We start from the raw sequence: 14,240 nt of genomic DNA, 5'->3' as shown, positions 1-14,240 counted from the left end.
TATGAGGGGCACTGTCAATTTTTCCGAAAATCAAAGGATTGATTTTAAGTGTGCCTTATTTTCCGAAAAACACGGTAATAACAACGGCCCGCTTGCATGCTCTACCAAAAATAGTGCTTTGGTGTGTATCTGACGAAAGTCAGATCAGTCTGGACGAAAGTCAAACCAGTTCCACACCACTGAAGTTGCACCATTTTTACAAACCAGCTCTGGTTCATCCGTTTCATTCAACAATCCGCTTCCACCCTTCTCATTCTCCGTCGCCACCATGCTTTTTCCGCCATGTGCGTATGAAAACAAAGGCACTGTGCATGCGCATTTTACCCATATTCTATCGCGATATTTCATTTTACCCAAAAGTATAAAAATTATTTCAAAACAATTTTAATAGGAAAACGGCTTATTTTGTCTGCACAATTCTAATTTTTAGCTGGGGTCTGAAGAAGCAAAGGTTTTGCTTGGCTTGCAGAGCTCTGGAAAAGCATTGCACTAATACAGAGCAAAGATTAGACAACAAGGATCTTGTATGCAGCTTTTCCACCAAGAAAAATCTTCTGTGTTACAGATTTAACCACTGGGGATCATACCCTGGAAAAATAGGCTCAGTGAGGTTGTTATTATAGGTGACAGTAAATGAATGTACAGAAAGCTTATTTTTGCTTCACGTTTTAAATAATCGCATGGATGGTCAACATGACAGGAAAGAGAGGAAGACACAAAGAAAGCCATTGAGGCCTATAAAACCAGTGTCACAGCTCAGGTCACGGGCCACATGAATGCAGTCCAAGGTGGCCAATGTGATGCAGTGTCTGTGTGAAAACCAAACGAACAATAACAGTCACAGTGGTTTTAGAGGTTTCTGAAAAGCCTCTAAAACAGAAGATCTAACAGACTGTTATAGTAAACGTTCACATTTGGTAAGTGGTGGTGAGTTAAGGTTTTAGCAGTAAAGTTTTGCCTTAAAGTAGAAATGTTTAGCTTAGCAAATGGAAGTATTTCTTGATTCCCATCCTTACATTTGATGTAAGAAAGTGATGGCCATTTTCGGTTTTTGATGTTTTATGGACAACAGAATAACTTGATTAACTGACTCTCCCCTCTTTCCTCTTCCTCTGAATAAGATCTGCTGTTACTTAACTGACCCAACTCTTTCCCTACTTAAATGTAATTTCTTACAGATGTGATTAACAAACTATGGGTTCAACCTTCATGGAACTTCATTGCGCTCCTTCATATCAGGAGGAGTGTAATGTTTTGTAAAAAGAGTTGGCTAGTCTTTTAAACTGATCCTGGGGCTCGAGCACTGCTTCAGTAATTTAATCTGAGCTGCACAGCTGCAACACAATTCAGACCAAGGATGTGGGCCTGGAGAAAGAGCTGATATGGGAGCTGAGGGTAGGAATGCATGTGGATTCTTGAGGCAGACAGTTCTCTACTCATTTATCATATGCAAAATCAATCAGGGATGCTGCCTGTCTGTCATCCACAAGCAGAGAGTTTTCCTGTTCTTTACCAGCCCCCTGAGAGTCAGACTGTTTGGTAGAGTTATCAGAATAAAACAGAGTGTTCATCGGCTTTAAGCGCACACACCACTCCAACACTACATTAAATGGTTATATTACATTTTATTATAACAACAACTTCTCAATGCTTTTTCAATGCTGCCTCTGACACAGTCAAACACCTTTTCTCCTACACAGTCTATAATGCTGGGCTCTACTCTCCATCTTCGCCTCTCTAATAGAGGTGGGAATCACCATACATCCCACGATACGATATTATCACAATACTTAACGCACAATACGATATTATTGCAATTTTTAAAAATATTTTGCGATATTCAGATTCTGTACATAAAGGTAAACTTTATCAATATTCATTTTATCTAATAACAAAGTCTCACACTCAGTCTTTCTCTCATTTCAGTCAGTTTTATTGTTGACAAACTGAACGGTTTGTATTACAGTCTAGTCCAACTTAACTGAACGTAACCATCTGGTACAATTATAGCTATTCTGAACTATGCAATTTGTGAAAACTATGCAGCCCCTTCAGCAACTGAAGAATTTGAAAGTAAATTAAAACAAAATATAATTTTACATTAAATAAAAAAGTTTTAAACCTAATTAAAATAAAACATGTCTTAAATTAAAATAAGTAAACTGTCATGTTTATTGCTGTCATAAAAAAAGTTAAACACATTTGGACAGTGAAGGAATGTCAGGATTCTTGCTCAGAAAAAGGAGCTGATCAACATGCTCTGAAGTCAGAGCATGTTCCAGTCCACAAAAACTTTTTTTGTAACAAAATATCGATTTCTGCTGTCCCTGTATCGATACATTATTAGCAAACAAAATATCACGATACTACACAGTATCGATTTTTTCCCCCACCCCTACTCTCTAATGGAAACTTTTCTGTGGTTATATATAATCCACGCTCCTCTGCTCTCCATTTTTAATTGCGGTGTTCCTCAAGGCTCTACATTTGGTCCACTTTTATTACCTTTACCAAAAAAGTTAATGATTTTGGTAGTGTTTGCTACTCATAGCTCGAAAAATTTTGAATAAATTCTGATAAAACTTTGTTGGGGGTTGTAGACTGGGGTCATGTTAACTACATAACAAATATGTCAAGTACATTTGTGATTAAGACAGACCTGCAATAGAAACATATTTAGAAGCAGAGTGTGAAGTTAAGCGTTGATAACAACGACATCCTTGATCATTTACCTGCCTAAGTGATGTTAAACGCAGGGTGTCCCAAAAAATTTCTAAATTCTGCTCCCTTAGCCTACAGTTTGCTAGGGTCAATGGCCACAAATACCAAGCAGCCTTCCCACAAGTAAGACTTGAAGCTAGCCAATTAGGCAATAAACACACCAGGAATGTGTTTACTGATGTCATGAAGCAAGAGTCTATTTCCTATAGATTTCTATACAACTCAAAGTGTTCCTAAAAGGAGTTGCCCTCTGCTGTTTGTTGAAATAATGCAACAACCTGCAGCAATGCTGAAAAACAGGGCACCCAATTTTATTACTTACACCTGCTTTTCCTACTCTGGTCTGTCCCAAGGATTCACCAAGAAAAGGGTCTTATGTGTTGACTCACAGGCCAGTTAACAGTGTAACTGTACACAGAGTGGCTGTGTGAATAACACATTAATTACATGGCCAAGCACATACCTCAGGTTCAGAGCTTTATTTTATATTAAATACAAGCTTTTCCTGTTGTGGCAGTGAAAACAATTTTAGGAGATTAAAGCCCCCTTTAGCTGACAGGAAGTCACGGACATGTTCCTGCACACAAGGTTGGTAAAGTGCACTTCTGAATACCCCCACTTTGGGGGTTTCAAAGGTGTTTCCATATGGTATTAACTAAAATGTAAAAGCTGCATTGTTTCCACTCAACCTGAGTGTTGTAGATAGTCTTATTTATGCAATAGCTTGCTCTCAAAGCCCTCTTACAGTGAATAAGGGGACAGCACTGATTCAGCAATGAATAATAAAACACATGAACCTACTGTACCTTGCATAAAATGACAGTTGCTGATCAACTGGTTTGTGACTTGTGTTTCAATGTCAGTTCAGATTCCAACTAACCTATTAAAGACACAATAACCTGCATTTTTACTATGTCACATTTAGACATAGCATAGTCACTGGCTTTCCTCATGATGACACAGCTGAAAAGTAAAGAGGGGAATATGTTACGACTGAATAAACTTTTCGCTTTTTGGCTGATATGCAGCAACTTTTGGTCAGAATGCTAAACAACTCATGAGTAAATATGGATGAGGCTCTCCTGCTGGTAAAGCCCAACATCATGCTTGGAAGTAGCAAAGAAACTCCCCAAAATGTGAATTATGGGGAGGTGGATAGTGGATAGTGCTACCCTAAGGAGTGCAACTTAACGCTGACAATGCCCGATAGAACTATCCAAGTCTTGAAAAACTGCAGAAACTGAATTATCCCCACTATGACCTATGAAAATCCTTTTTTTTTTTCTTGTAAATGCATGTTATGAATCTGCTTTCATAAATGTGTTTGACATCATACAAAATACAGAGACCTGATTAAAACCAAAAGTAAACTCTGCAGTCAGACTCTCCGGCAGGCTGTCTACATTACGATGCTGACACCGGGCAACTCAACTCTCAAGCAAGTTTAATTCCTGCAGTTACTGCTGCATCATGGAAGATTCTGTCCACACATACTTTTAGCGCCGCAGACATAGTTGTCAAACATTAAGAGATTTCGCCGTACAACCAGATGAGGTTTCAGGCAAACCGCGAGAGAGGCCCTGGTCTGGCAGCAGAAGATTAACTGTAACGTGATGGAGAACAAGGGGAACCCAAAGGGACAGAGTCAGCCAACGATCCAACACCAGTCAGAGAGGAGAGAGAAAGCACAAAGGGTGGTACTTTGGTGCAGGGGCAGTTAACTCGTCAAGGCTGCAGGCAATGAAATACTGAATGTATGTGGCATGAGGACACACGGGTTTAATTTGGGAAATGGTGGGGGCATAATTTTGGCAGGGAGACTACAGTCCTTTCTTTGAAAATTTAGGAAATTCTCGTTACATTTCCTGCAATTATACACGGCACAGTCACTCCATATAAAATTAAATCTGGAAAAAGTCCCTACCTGACCCCTCAAAATCAGCAAATATTTTTTGGACATTAAGTTTAGGATATTAAATTTACACACAGAAACATTTACCATGATATTATGAATATTTGAATTCATGTGTTAGAAAGCCTCCAAGTACATCAAGGTCAAAATTAAAAAAAATTTTAAATTTACATTACTACTTCAGCCTTTCGGAGCTCCCGTAGATTCAAAAGTACAGGAGACATTCACATAGTGATGCAGAAGAACAGCCCTGAAGACTTCATGAGACTATCTCCTGTACTTACGAAGACTTAAGGGCTCAAAAACTATGGAAAAAGAAAACTAAACGGGTATTTTTCCCCATCAAACCCTAAATTCTTTGAGGGCCTGTAGCTGGCAAAATATTCATAGTATGAAAGTCAAATTTTGCATGGCTTCCTTAAATATCTTAAAGGTATTGTCATTTTTTTTAGACTTTAATCTGCTAATCCCTGGTGATAAATACATGTAACCTCAAAAAAATAACCACTTGTTCAATAACTAATCAAACAACAGTGCCGGTCATTCTCAAACAAATGATTTAACACCACATCCCAAAAGTCCCTACTATAAATTAGGCCCATACACAGGGAGGTTTACCAGCACACGGTCCAGTTAAAAAAGCTGGATGCAACTGGAGGTACTTCCCAAAAGATTCCCCAACAGAAACAATGTAATTCTGCTAATGCGACTCTAAGATGACTCGTTTATCGAAAGGAAGACGTCAGTTAGCAGGAGCTGCAACACGAGATTCCTCCCTCCACAGGGACATTACATACAAACACTTCTACCCCTTCATTAGATGTGCACATGGTAAATGACTGGTTTCAAAGTGCACGTTCAACACTTCTAAAGCAAACCCTCCATTAACAACTTAGGACCGATTCACAGGCTGGCTTCACCTTGGCACTATGATTTTAAACATTTAGACAGTGTTAGACCAACATAACACTGATGGCTTGCACCAACAGCGGCACTGTCATGAGATAACAACAAGCACTTTAGATTATTCTGCTGATGTTCTAATGCCACTCTACAATTAATCCTAATCAGCAACATCATAACAATCACGAGACACAACCTTATACACTGACCAACCCCAACATAAAAAAAATGATGACCAATTATATCACAACATATCAGAAACATGTAAAGGTTACTTTGACCTGCACATGTACAGTAATGACGCCTCATCAGTGACACTGGTACTTAACTAATAAATTCATGAGGAAAAATATAAATAATTATTCAAGAAATAACTTGCAAATTTACCAAATAGAACGGAAAAAAAAATTCAAGGACAAATTGGCAATTAGAAAAAAAATCTTTTAAAAAAAAAAGTCTTAAATTAAGACAAAACTTGACAATTTACAAGAATATAAATGATAAACTTAAAATATTTTTTAAAGTCCTACATTTCCTAGTAAAACGGATAAATTAATTAGACAATAAATGTGCAACAATACGACACAAAAAAGGAGAAAAGTAAAAGAAAACGTCTGATTCACGAGCAAATTTTTAGGGGGAACCCCCCCAAAAAAATGCAAATTCACGAGAAAAACTGAAACATTTACGAGTAAAACAGAAACATTTACCCCCACAAACTAATTGACGAATCAATTAGACAAAAACTGGCAAATTTAGGATTAAAAAGGAAATTTCAAAAGACAAAAACGGTGAAATATACGGGAAAGGGGGCAATTTTACAAGAAAAAATATTATTTTATGAAAAACTAACACAATTAGAAGAGAAAACTCACAAATTTGCCAGAAAAAAAGTGAGTTTTTTTTACTTTTACAAATACAGAGGAAACCCTAGAAAAAAATAATATAAAAGAATCACAGCTGTAAATGATTAATATAATGTACCTGCACAATTAGCTGTAACAGTTCGGTGGAGTTTGTCCAAGTTTTAAAGCTAAATTTACAGATGTGAGGGGCACACAAACACATACACAAGTGGACTGATTGCAAAGTTTGAACACAGCTGGATTACTATGCAGGCCTTCTTACCCAGGAGCTTCTTCACCTCCTCCACACTCATGTAGATGTTGACTCCGGGGTTGTTGTTGTTGACGCCTACGGGGCTGCCCGGGCTGGCCAGGCAGCCGGCCCCTTCCAGCAGCAGCAGGAAGAAGAAGCCCCCCAGCCTCCAGAGCACCGAGTGCGGCCACACTCGGGACTCGGACGGGCTGCCGGAGCCGCGGATCAACCCCAGCATAACGACGGTGGTTGTCTGGCTCGCTGTTGTTCTCGCTGTTCCCAGAGAATTTCTTTCTCATCCGTATCTGAAATTAATCCCGGGAGGCAACATTACGAGTTACTTCAAGCCCCGACACTCTTACTCACTATCGTGTTTTTAGTTTTTTGTCCCTTCGTGGTAGCTGGAGTGGGCTAAGTTAGCCGGAGCGGGCTAACTTTCAGTCGGGCTGTGCTAACCGTCCGCGGTCCGACTCGCAGTTGATTGTTTGACTGTTCAGGAGATTTACGAGCCACGTAAAATACACACCGGATATCGCCACATTGAGACGCTTTGATTTCTGTGGGTAGAAGCGAAAGAAGAGTGAAAAGTGCCCTAAGCAACAAACTAGCTAATACATCCAGCTTTCCCCCTCCATGGTCTCTGCTCCCGACGCTTTTTCCTCTCAGTTTTCACTCCGGGCAGGAAGGGGGGCAACGGGGGCGCGCAGCGCTCTGGCTTCTGCTGCCTTCACGTGCTGTCGGAAATATCACAGCCAGAGGACAATAAAGAAACATCAAGTTAATGTCATTTATTTATTATTATAATAATTTCTACATTAAAAGATAGGCATGCCTCAAATAACAATATAAAGAATGCATAAAGTGGAAAAGAGATCGACTTTATCTCGATGGCAGTTTAAAAAAAATGTTTTTTTGTTGGGTTGGTGATTGAGGTTGTAAATTTACAAGAAAATAATTGTAAAGTGTATGAAAAAAGAAAAAAAGCAGTCAAATTTAAAACAAAAGGAAAAAAAGCATAAGAAAAAGCTATAATGACAAAAGATAAAAATGTATGGCAAAAAGTTCCAGATTGATATAAATTATTTAAATTTATGAGATAAATGGAAATTTTATGTGACAAAATGTAATATTTATGAAAAGGCAAACTGAAGAGGAAAAAGTTGAAACCGTGTGATTAAAAACCCCCAGACATATTTATTTTTTAAAATTAAATAAATTGTGAGGGAAATATTTACAAGACAAATTTAGAATTCACAAAAAATAATACCTTTTCTTTTAGTAAAAAACGGCAAAATTAAAAATAAATCTACAAGGAGATAAAAGGAAAATAAAAGAAAAAATGAACAAAAATATAAAAAAAAAAAAGATATATTTAGGAGAAAAACTGAAAAAAATAATTGTTTAATAAAAGAATAACATCACTTTTTAGGTTTAAGTTCACAAAGAAATTTACATATTTGAACTCATGAGATCAATGATTTAAAAACATTATCAGAGCACCAACAACACCTCTTTCCAGTCATATAACCCCACACAAAGATAGCTCATTTTCACTGAAACAAGGTTTCCTGGATTAGCAACACTGGTCTCTGAGTCCAGCAGATGTGAAAGGGAGAAACCACTTTGTTGTTTACATGTTCTGTATAACAGTTCAAAGATATATTGATGAAACAACTTTAGGTCCTCAAGAAGTTTTTCAAAATCCTTAAAGGATCTGGATGGCACAGCTTCTCAGTTTCAGTGGAAGTTCTCTTTGAAATGTCTTGCTTCACTGTCTGTTCAGCTTTGGACTTTTGGCATGGAGGGCATGTCATTTACTTGAGAACATCCAGTTGTTGTGACACTCACTGCAGTGTCCTTATCTGCTGTTCCACTGCAATATAAACAATACCCCAGTGGCTCTGGTGTGAGGCTTCTCTTTAAGGCAGTAAACAAGTGGGTCTAATATGGCAAATTAATATTTCATCTGCCTCCGAATCATATTTGAATTCTGGTAAATATGATTCATATTATTTTCTCATCGATCAGTGGCCCTTCATCATCTTTCTTTTTTTTCTTCTTTATTTAGTTTACATTTGCCTTTAATTTGACCCCTGTCTGTATATAGCCTGAGGCTTAGAAGAGTCACTTTGGCAGAGCTAGAGACTCATGACTACAGGGCGTTAGGCAGACAAATTACAGCAGCGAGGAAGCTTTTGTTATGTGGTGATGGTTCTGATAGAGCAGTCTCCTTTCTGACTGGGGTAATTGATTAACAAAACCCAAGGCATGCCCATGCTCTGTTTTCTTTCATGAAGTATGTCCCAAATTGGTCTAATTTAATGATTAAAGCTAAAGTTTGGATTTGGAGTCTTTAATTTTGCATCTCCGCCCACTTTTGCATGCTTCAGTAACTCAATAATCCAGACACACACAGGAACAAAGAGAAGAGTAGTGACGTTCAGTAGTAAACTTAAAAAAAAAACAAAAAACGTCTCCATTAACAGAGTAAACAAAGTTATGGGTGTTTTCTCTTCTTAAAATGAAAATATTCTACTTTTCCTTATTTTCTGTCAAACTTATACTGTAACACAGGTGGATGCTCATATTAAAAGTAGCCAGGGAGTGACGTTGGGAGCCAAAAACTCAAGCTTCAGATTGCAGAGTTAGTCTCAGTGAACCAAAAACTGCAGTTGCTCAGATTCTTAAAGGCTGGCTCCAAAAGTGAGTCAGTTTCCACAGATTCTAATGTTAAAATAGCCAATTTCAGCTATATAAACAATACTTTTACAGCCTGGTAAAGATTTTGAGCTCTGTAGTTCATTTCCTCCTTTATAACAAGCGGATAATTACTGGTCTGTCTCTTAGGCTTCACCTTTACCAAGCAGTATCATTAAACTGTAGCACTTAACCGTGTTTGAGCTGTTGGTGTATTTTGTAGCGGTTTTAATGCAGTCATCTGGCTTGCTGTAAAGTGCACACCATCCAAGCAGTCTGTGTTTAACGAGTGAAATTCCACGATGTTTATTTGGATGTTGGTTTGGCATTAATCAGAAAACATCTCCATTTCTGTGAGCCGCTGTACAATTTATAAATACCACTTTATTAGCACCACACAAAAGTACTAATAAACTAAGTTGTCAGTGTTAGCTGATAGCTTAGCAATCTCTAAATATGGTAATTTATAGCTCTAAAAAAGCACAAAACAAACAGACAAACACAAATATAGTCATGCCTAAAACTCTGAGTCTTCAAAATATAGATGCCAAGGTGGTCACATCCATCTTTTGCACATAGCCTATGGACATTTCTTTCCTACTCTGGCTTTGCATGATGCCTATCAGTGAAACAGGATGTCCCTAATATGGTCATCTGTGGCACACAACTCCACCTACCTGCTATTCAAACCATTTATGAGGGGCAACAAATTAAAAGACATGATCCAAACCAGCTTGTTTCAGACAGAGGGCGAACTGAGGCACTGCACCAAGCCCCAGTTTAAGATAAAGATTATTGTGAGCCATGAAATAATGCTAAATTGTGCTAAGCTACTGTAATAGATTCCAAAAACAGTGAAATGGAGCTAAAAATGAGTACAACTGCTCTCCTTTAATCTGTTAATAAAATACTTTTAGTATAGTTTTCGATGCTGTCAAAACATGATAGATTCAACACAGTGTGACAAATGATGGCAAGAACTGCAACACACACACACCAGGAATCATTTTAACATTTTTATTATTAAAATATTCACCTACAAAATGGCCTATAAACACTATTTACAGATTAGCGAGCAGCGACGCCTGCTGAGACACAGAGGAAGATATTCTACACAGAAAACGCTGTGCATCATTGTCAGAGGACGAGATCAGTTTAAGGGTGAAAGTACACATTTCCTGCTGTCTTCGTAAGGAGATGATGGGACTGATGTAAGGAAAAGACTCTGCTTTTACTTCCCTGAGGGACAAACCTGCAGCTGAATCACAAACGTAAACCTCTCCAAATGTGTCAGCATTGGACGTTGAAATGAGGTATATAAGGTCTCTGATGCAGTGCAGTTGACTGCTTAGGGTTCATATTTGCATACCATATGTGGTTGCATGAAACTCAGTCAGCAAACACTGCAAATGATACATGATGCGGGACGTTTTTCATCTGACTGATCGTGCTTCCGCGAGCTACAAAGGCAACTCTCGGGATGCAGCCTCATATTCAGATGGTTGATGGTTTGTTTGTGAAATGTTACAGTGGGCTCTGACAGGGTTTTTCAGCACAAAAAAATGACCATAATCAGTTACTTCAAGTAGATTATAAACACCAAAATTGAAGTAAGGAGGTTTTTCACATGACAGTGATGACAGTCCTTTCATCAGGCTCCAAGTGCTCTAGAGAGAGAGAAAAAAGAAAAGTCTCATTTTGAGGGTAAGTGCTGAAAATCTTGTGATCCTCTACAATAGCAGTTCATAAGAAGGGCTGAAAAAAAATCACAAACCTTTATTGTTGTGTGTTTGTTCTTCTGGCTGTTAAGACAGTTAAAGTTGGTATATGAACAGCATTGCATTGGTTTATCGTCTTAAAAATATTGCGCAGACAGATTGTTTAACTCACTCTGACTCTTCTTGGAAGGCGTCGGTTCACAAATCTCTCGATAACACACATCCTGCTGTACTTTATATGTCCTTTTATACCTACGAAAGAGAATGCAGGCTCTTTTATTGGATCCATTAGGCCACACTTAAACATTTCATTCAAGCCCAGATTGGCAGACGTATGTTTGATGTGACTTACAGGTAATGGCACACACCACCCTCCCAGACGGGCACGCTCTTGGTTTCAGAGTAGAGGCGGGTACACGGGTGCGGCACTCGCTGGCACGCTGCAAAAACAGAGGTTAAAGTTAAACAACATGAGGTCTGAGTGCTTTATCAGCAAAGGAAAAGTCTGCGGGATGGTTTAGGAGCAGAGCTTCTCTGCGGCTGATGGATGGCTTTAGGAAAGGAATGTTTAAACAATCTGAGGCTGGATGTTTGGGTGCAGAGTCAGTGGGGAGGTGGGGTATGTGGACTGTGTCCTCACACACACATTCATCAGCATGTACATATAAGTAAAATAAAATATTCTTCTACTCTGTCTTTGGAGGAGGAGGCGCATGACTTGACTGTAATAAGGTTTATTCCCTTTTTGAGACAGACTGTTCAGTCAGCGTTAGTCATTTCCAAATGCTTCGAATAAAGGCATGTGCGTATTTTATAACCTACTACAAACAGTTATACTGTGAAATAACCACAACAGTCATACCTTTTACAATCAACAATCATTAATATATAATAATAAATAATATTATTACAGTTGATTTGTATAGCACATTTTTAAAACCAGTTAAAAAAAAGAAACACAGAACTGAAGAACAAAGTAGGAGGAAATTATATTTAAAAAATTACAAATAAATTAAAATAAGTCATTCAAGTTTCAAGTGGACTGTCAAAATTAGAATAAGATACAACGTGATTCATAATTGTAATGAATAACCTTAAATTAAGATAGAATCTAATTAAACTACTTGTTTAAACCAAGAATCAAAGTGAAAAGAAAATGATGGGCTAGTCCATTTTTGCTTAAATTTCATTGCAGCAAAGTATCAGACCACCTAAAGAGCAGCATCTGAGACTTTACACACTATGCCGAGATGCATAGTGTGTAAAAGTCACCAACGCTCTGCTAACTCAAAAACTGCTGCGCTACAACCTCTGACATGAACATCAGCACAAAAACTGTATGCTGGGAGCTTCATGGTATGGGGTTTCACGGCTCCTGTAGCTGTAACGTGCTGGTGGCTCAGTGTTTTTGTTCATATAGGGTAGTTTTAAAGCATGCCTTCACTTGAAAACTGTAAAACGAATGGAAATGTGTTCAAGATATTCTACGTTGGGTTCACTGATTCATTTCTACAACTAGAGATAATGTCTCTCCTGATTATCTCCTGCTTTGCCTCTGCAATCTAAGACAGATATTTCTACACTTCTCTAAACGTGGCTACATTTCTCTGTGAGCATATCATCCATGCATGATTCATGATGTGATTTAAAGTAGCTTAGTTATCCTTATATTTGTTGTGTAGCCTGTAAAAGTGGCCCAGCAAATAGGTTCATCAATCACACAAGACTGACTCTTTGTCTTGAGCCAAATGCTCCCCCTGTTAAAGTTGGTTGCCTGTCCAGTTCATATGCTCTGACACTGTCCGTGGTTATCTGTCTCTCTGTGTTGGCCCTGTGATGAACAGCGAACCAGGTCAGCATGCACGGGATATCCCCTCCTTATGTGTCTCCACAAATCTAACAGCAACAATCAGGTTAAGGGTGAGTGAGGGTGGTTATCAACTCAATAACTTAATCAAGACTTTCCCAATCTGCCAGTGAATGGATACACAAAGAAAGAGGCAGGGTTGACAGCATCAAATCACTCACAAACATGGACAGGTTGACTGATGGCAGAGTAACTCATTTTAAAAGCAGAGTGTGAGTTTAAACAGCACTATATACATGTGTAAGTTATCAGACATATCAGTATCAAGCAGATAAATCAGTATCGAGGTGATAACCTGCTGACCACTTATCCTGACTGTTAGGGTAAGTGAATCCAGACAGAAGGATATTGAACTTGCTTCATGAAGCTGGTTGTACTCAGTAGCCTGAGTCTTGGTGGTACTAAAATGCTTAAAGTTGCCTTGTCCTTTAATTTGTCAGCCATCGTGTATTAAATCCATTTAAAACTAATTTCTGACTCTTGTGAACTACTTGGAATTTGCAAATTTGTTTCTAAGTGTAAACACTTTAAATGAAACTCCAAATGAGTAAGATTTTTCTGTCACAGGAAAGATTCGAACTCAAACCAAGATGCCTGCAGTGTGTAGAAATGCAGATCTCTCCTGAACACCCAAAAGAAACACTGAGTTATAAATATGACAGTAGCTCCCAAAAGAATGTGAGGAAGGTGGCTCAGTGAACACAGGCCAGTGCTGTGCGAATTGAGTGATGGTGTATTTGTGTTGTTTATCGTGCCTCTGACCCGTAAGAGCCATTCATAAATGTCAGAGGGGTCAATTCCCAGTGGATTGTGGCTCCTGCTTTTAAGATAGTGAAGGTCTATACATAGCTCACTGCTCTCACGTTGACATTTCATGACGGCATGTAAATCTAACATAAATGAGTCGATGTTCACAACCTGAGAGGCTGCACTGATAGAGCGGCATTATTTATACTGTGAGGTAGAGGAGGGTTTGTATTGGTCCAAGCATGCGTTGCTGAAAGACATGGTAGGATGAGCATTCGCACATGCTCATGGTCCCCAGAGGATGAACCTAACAACCCCTCACTGAACTGTCGCCTACCTCTCCATCAATGATATTCATGGTTGCCTGAGCATGTATTCCACTGATCCCTAAACATCGTGCCTAGCACCACAAATAGACTGTATTGAAAAGATGGATGCTGCCACTGTGACATCACCTGGTTTCTGCACCCTGCATGTTGAAACGTTATTGTTAGCTATTTGACCACTACCATGTTGTTTTTTGGAAGCTTGAAGTCATGTTTTATTTGGTGGAGAGGGTGGACTACTAACTATAAGT

At 38.6% G+C, this 14,240-nt stretch overlaps 2 protein-coding genes across 3 annotated transcripts in view; both read right to left on the bottom strand.

Moving 5' to 3' along the window:
• The window catches only part of ryk (receptor like tyrosine kinase), a 52,692-nt gene extending 45,338 nt beyond the window's left edge, over positions 1–7,354 (bottom strand). For both annotated transcript variants that reach the window (XM_005451201.4, XM_003444274.5), the window contains exon 1: positions 6,665–7,354. In XM_005451201.4, coding sequence (XP_005451258.1) covers positions 6,665–6,872 — 208 coding nt within the window. In that variant the 5' untranslated portion in view covers positions 6,873–7,354. The remainder of the gene's footprint in view (positions 1–6,664) is intronic.
• Positions 7,355–10,334: 2,980 nt separating this feature from the next.
• sned1 (sushi, nidogen and EGF-like domains 1) overlaps positions 10,335–14,240 on the bottom strand; it is a 31,595-nt gene continuing 27,689 nt past the window's right edge. The window contains exons 28-31 of the mRNA XM_005451192.4: positions 11,402–11,489; positions 11,222–11,301; positions 11,106–11,133; positions 10,335–10,998 (exon numbers count right to left, since the gene is read on the bottom strand). Coding sequence (XP_005451249.1) covers positions 11,108–11,133; positions 11,222–11,301; positions 11,402–11,489 — 194 coding nt within the window. The 3' untranslated portion in view covers positions 10,335–10,998; positions 11,106–11,107. The remainder of the gene's footprint in view (positions 10,999–11,105; positions 11,134–11,221; positions 11,302–11,401; positions 11,490–14,240) is intronic.

The sequence above is a fragment of the Oreochromis niloticus genome, linkage group LG23 (genome assembly GCF_001858045.2).
Source record: "Oreochromis niloticus isolate F11D_XX linkage group LG23, O_niloticus_UMD_NMBU, whole genome shotgun sequence".
Lineage (NCBI taxonomy): Eukaryota > Metazoa > Chordata > Actinopteri > Cichliformes > Cichlidae > Oreochromis > Oreochromis niloticus.
This window is presented reverse-complemented; position numbering and strand designations above follow the sequence as displayed.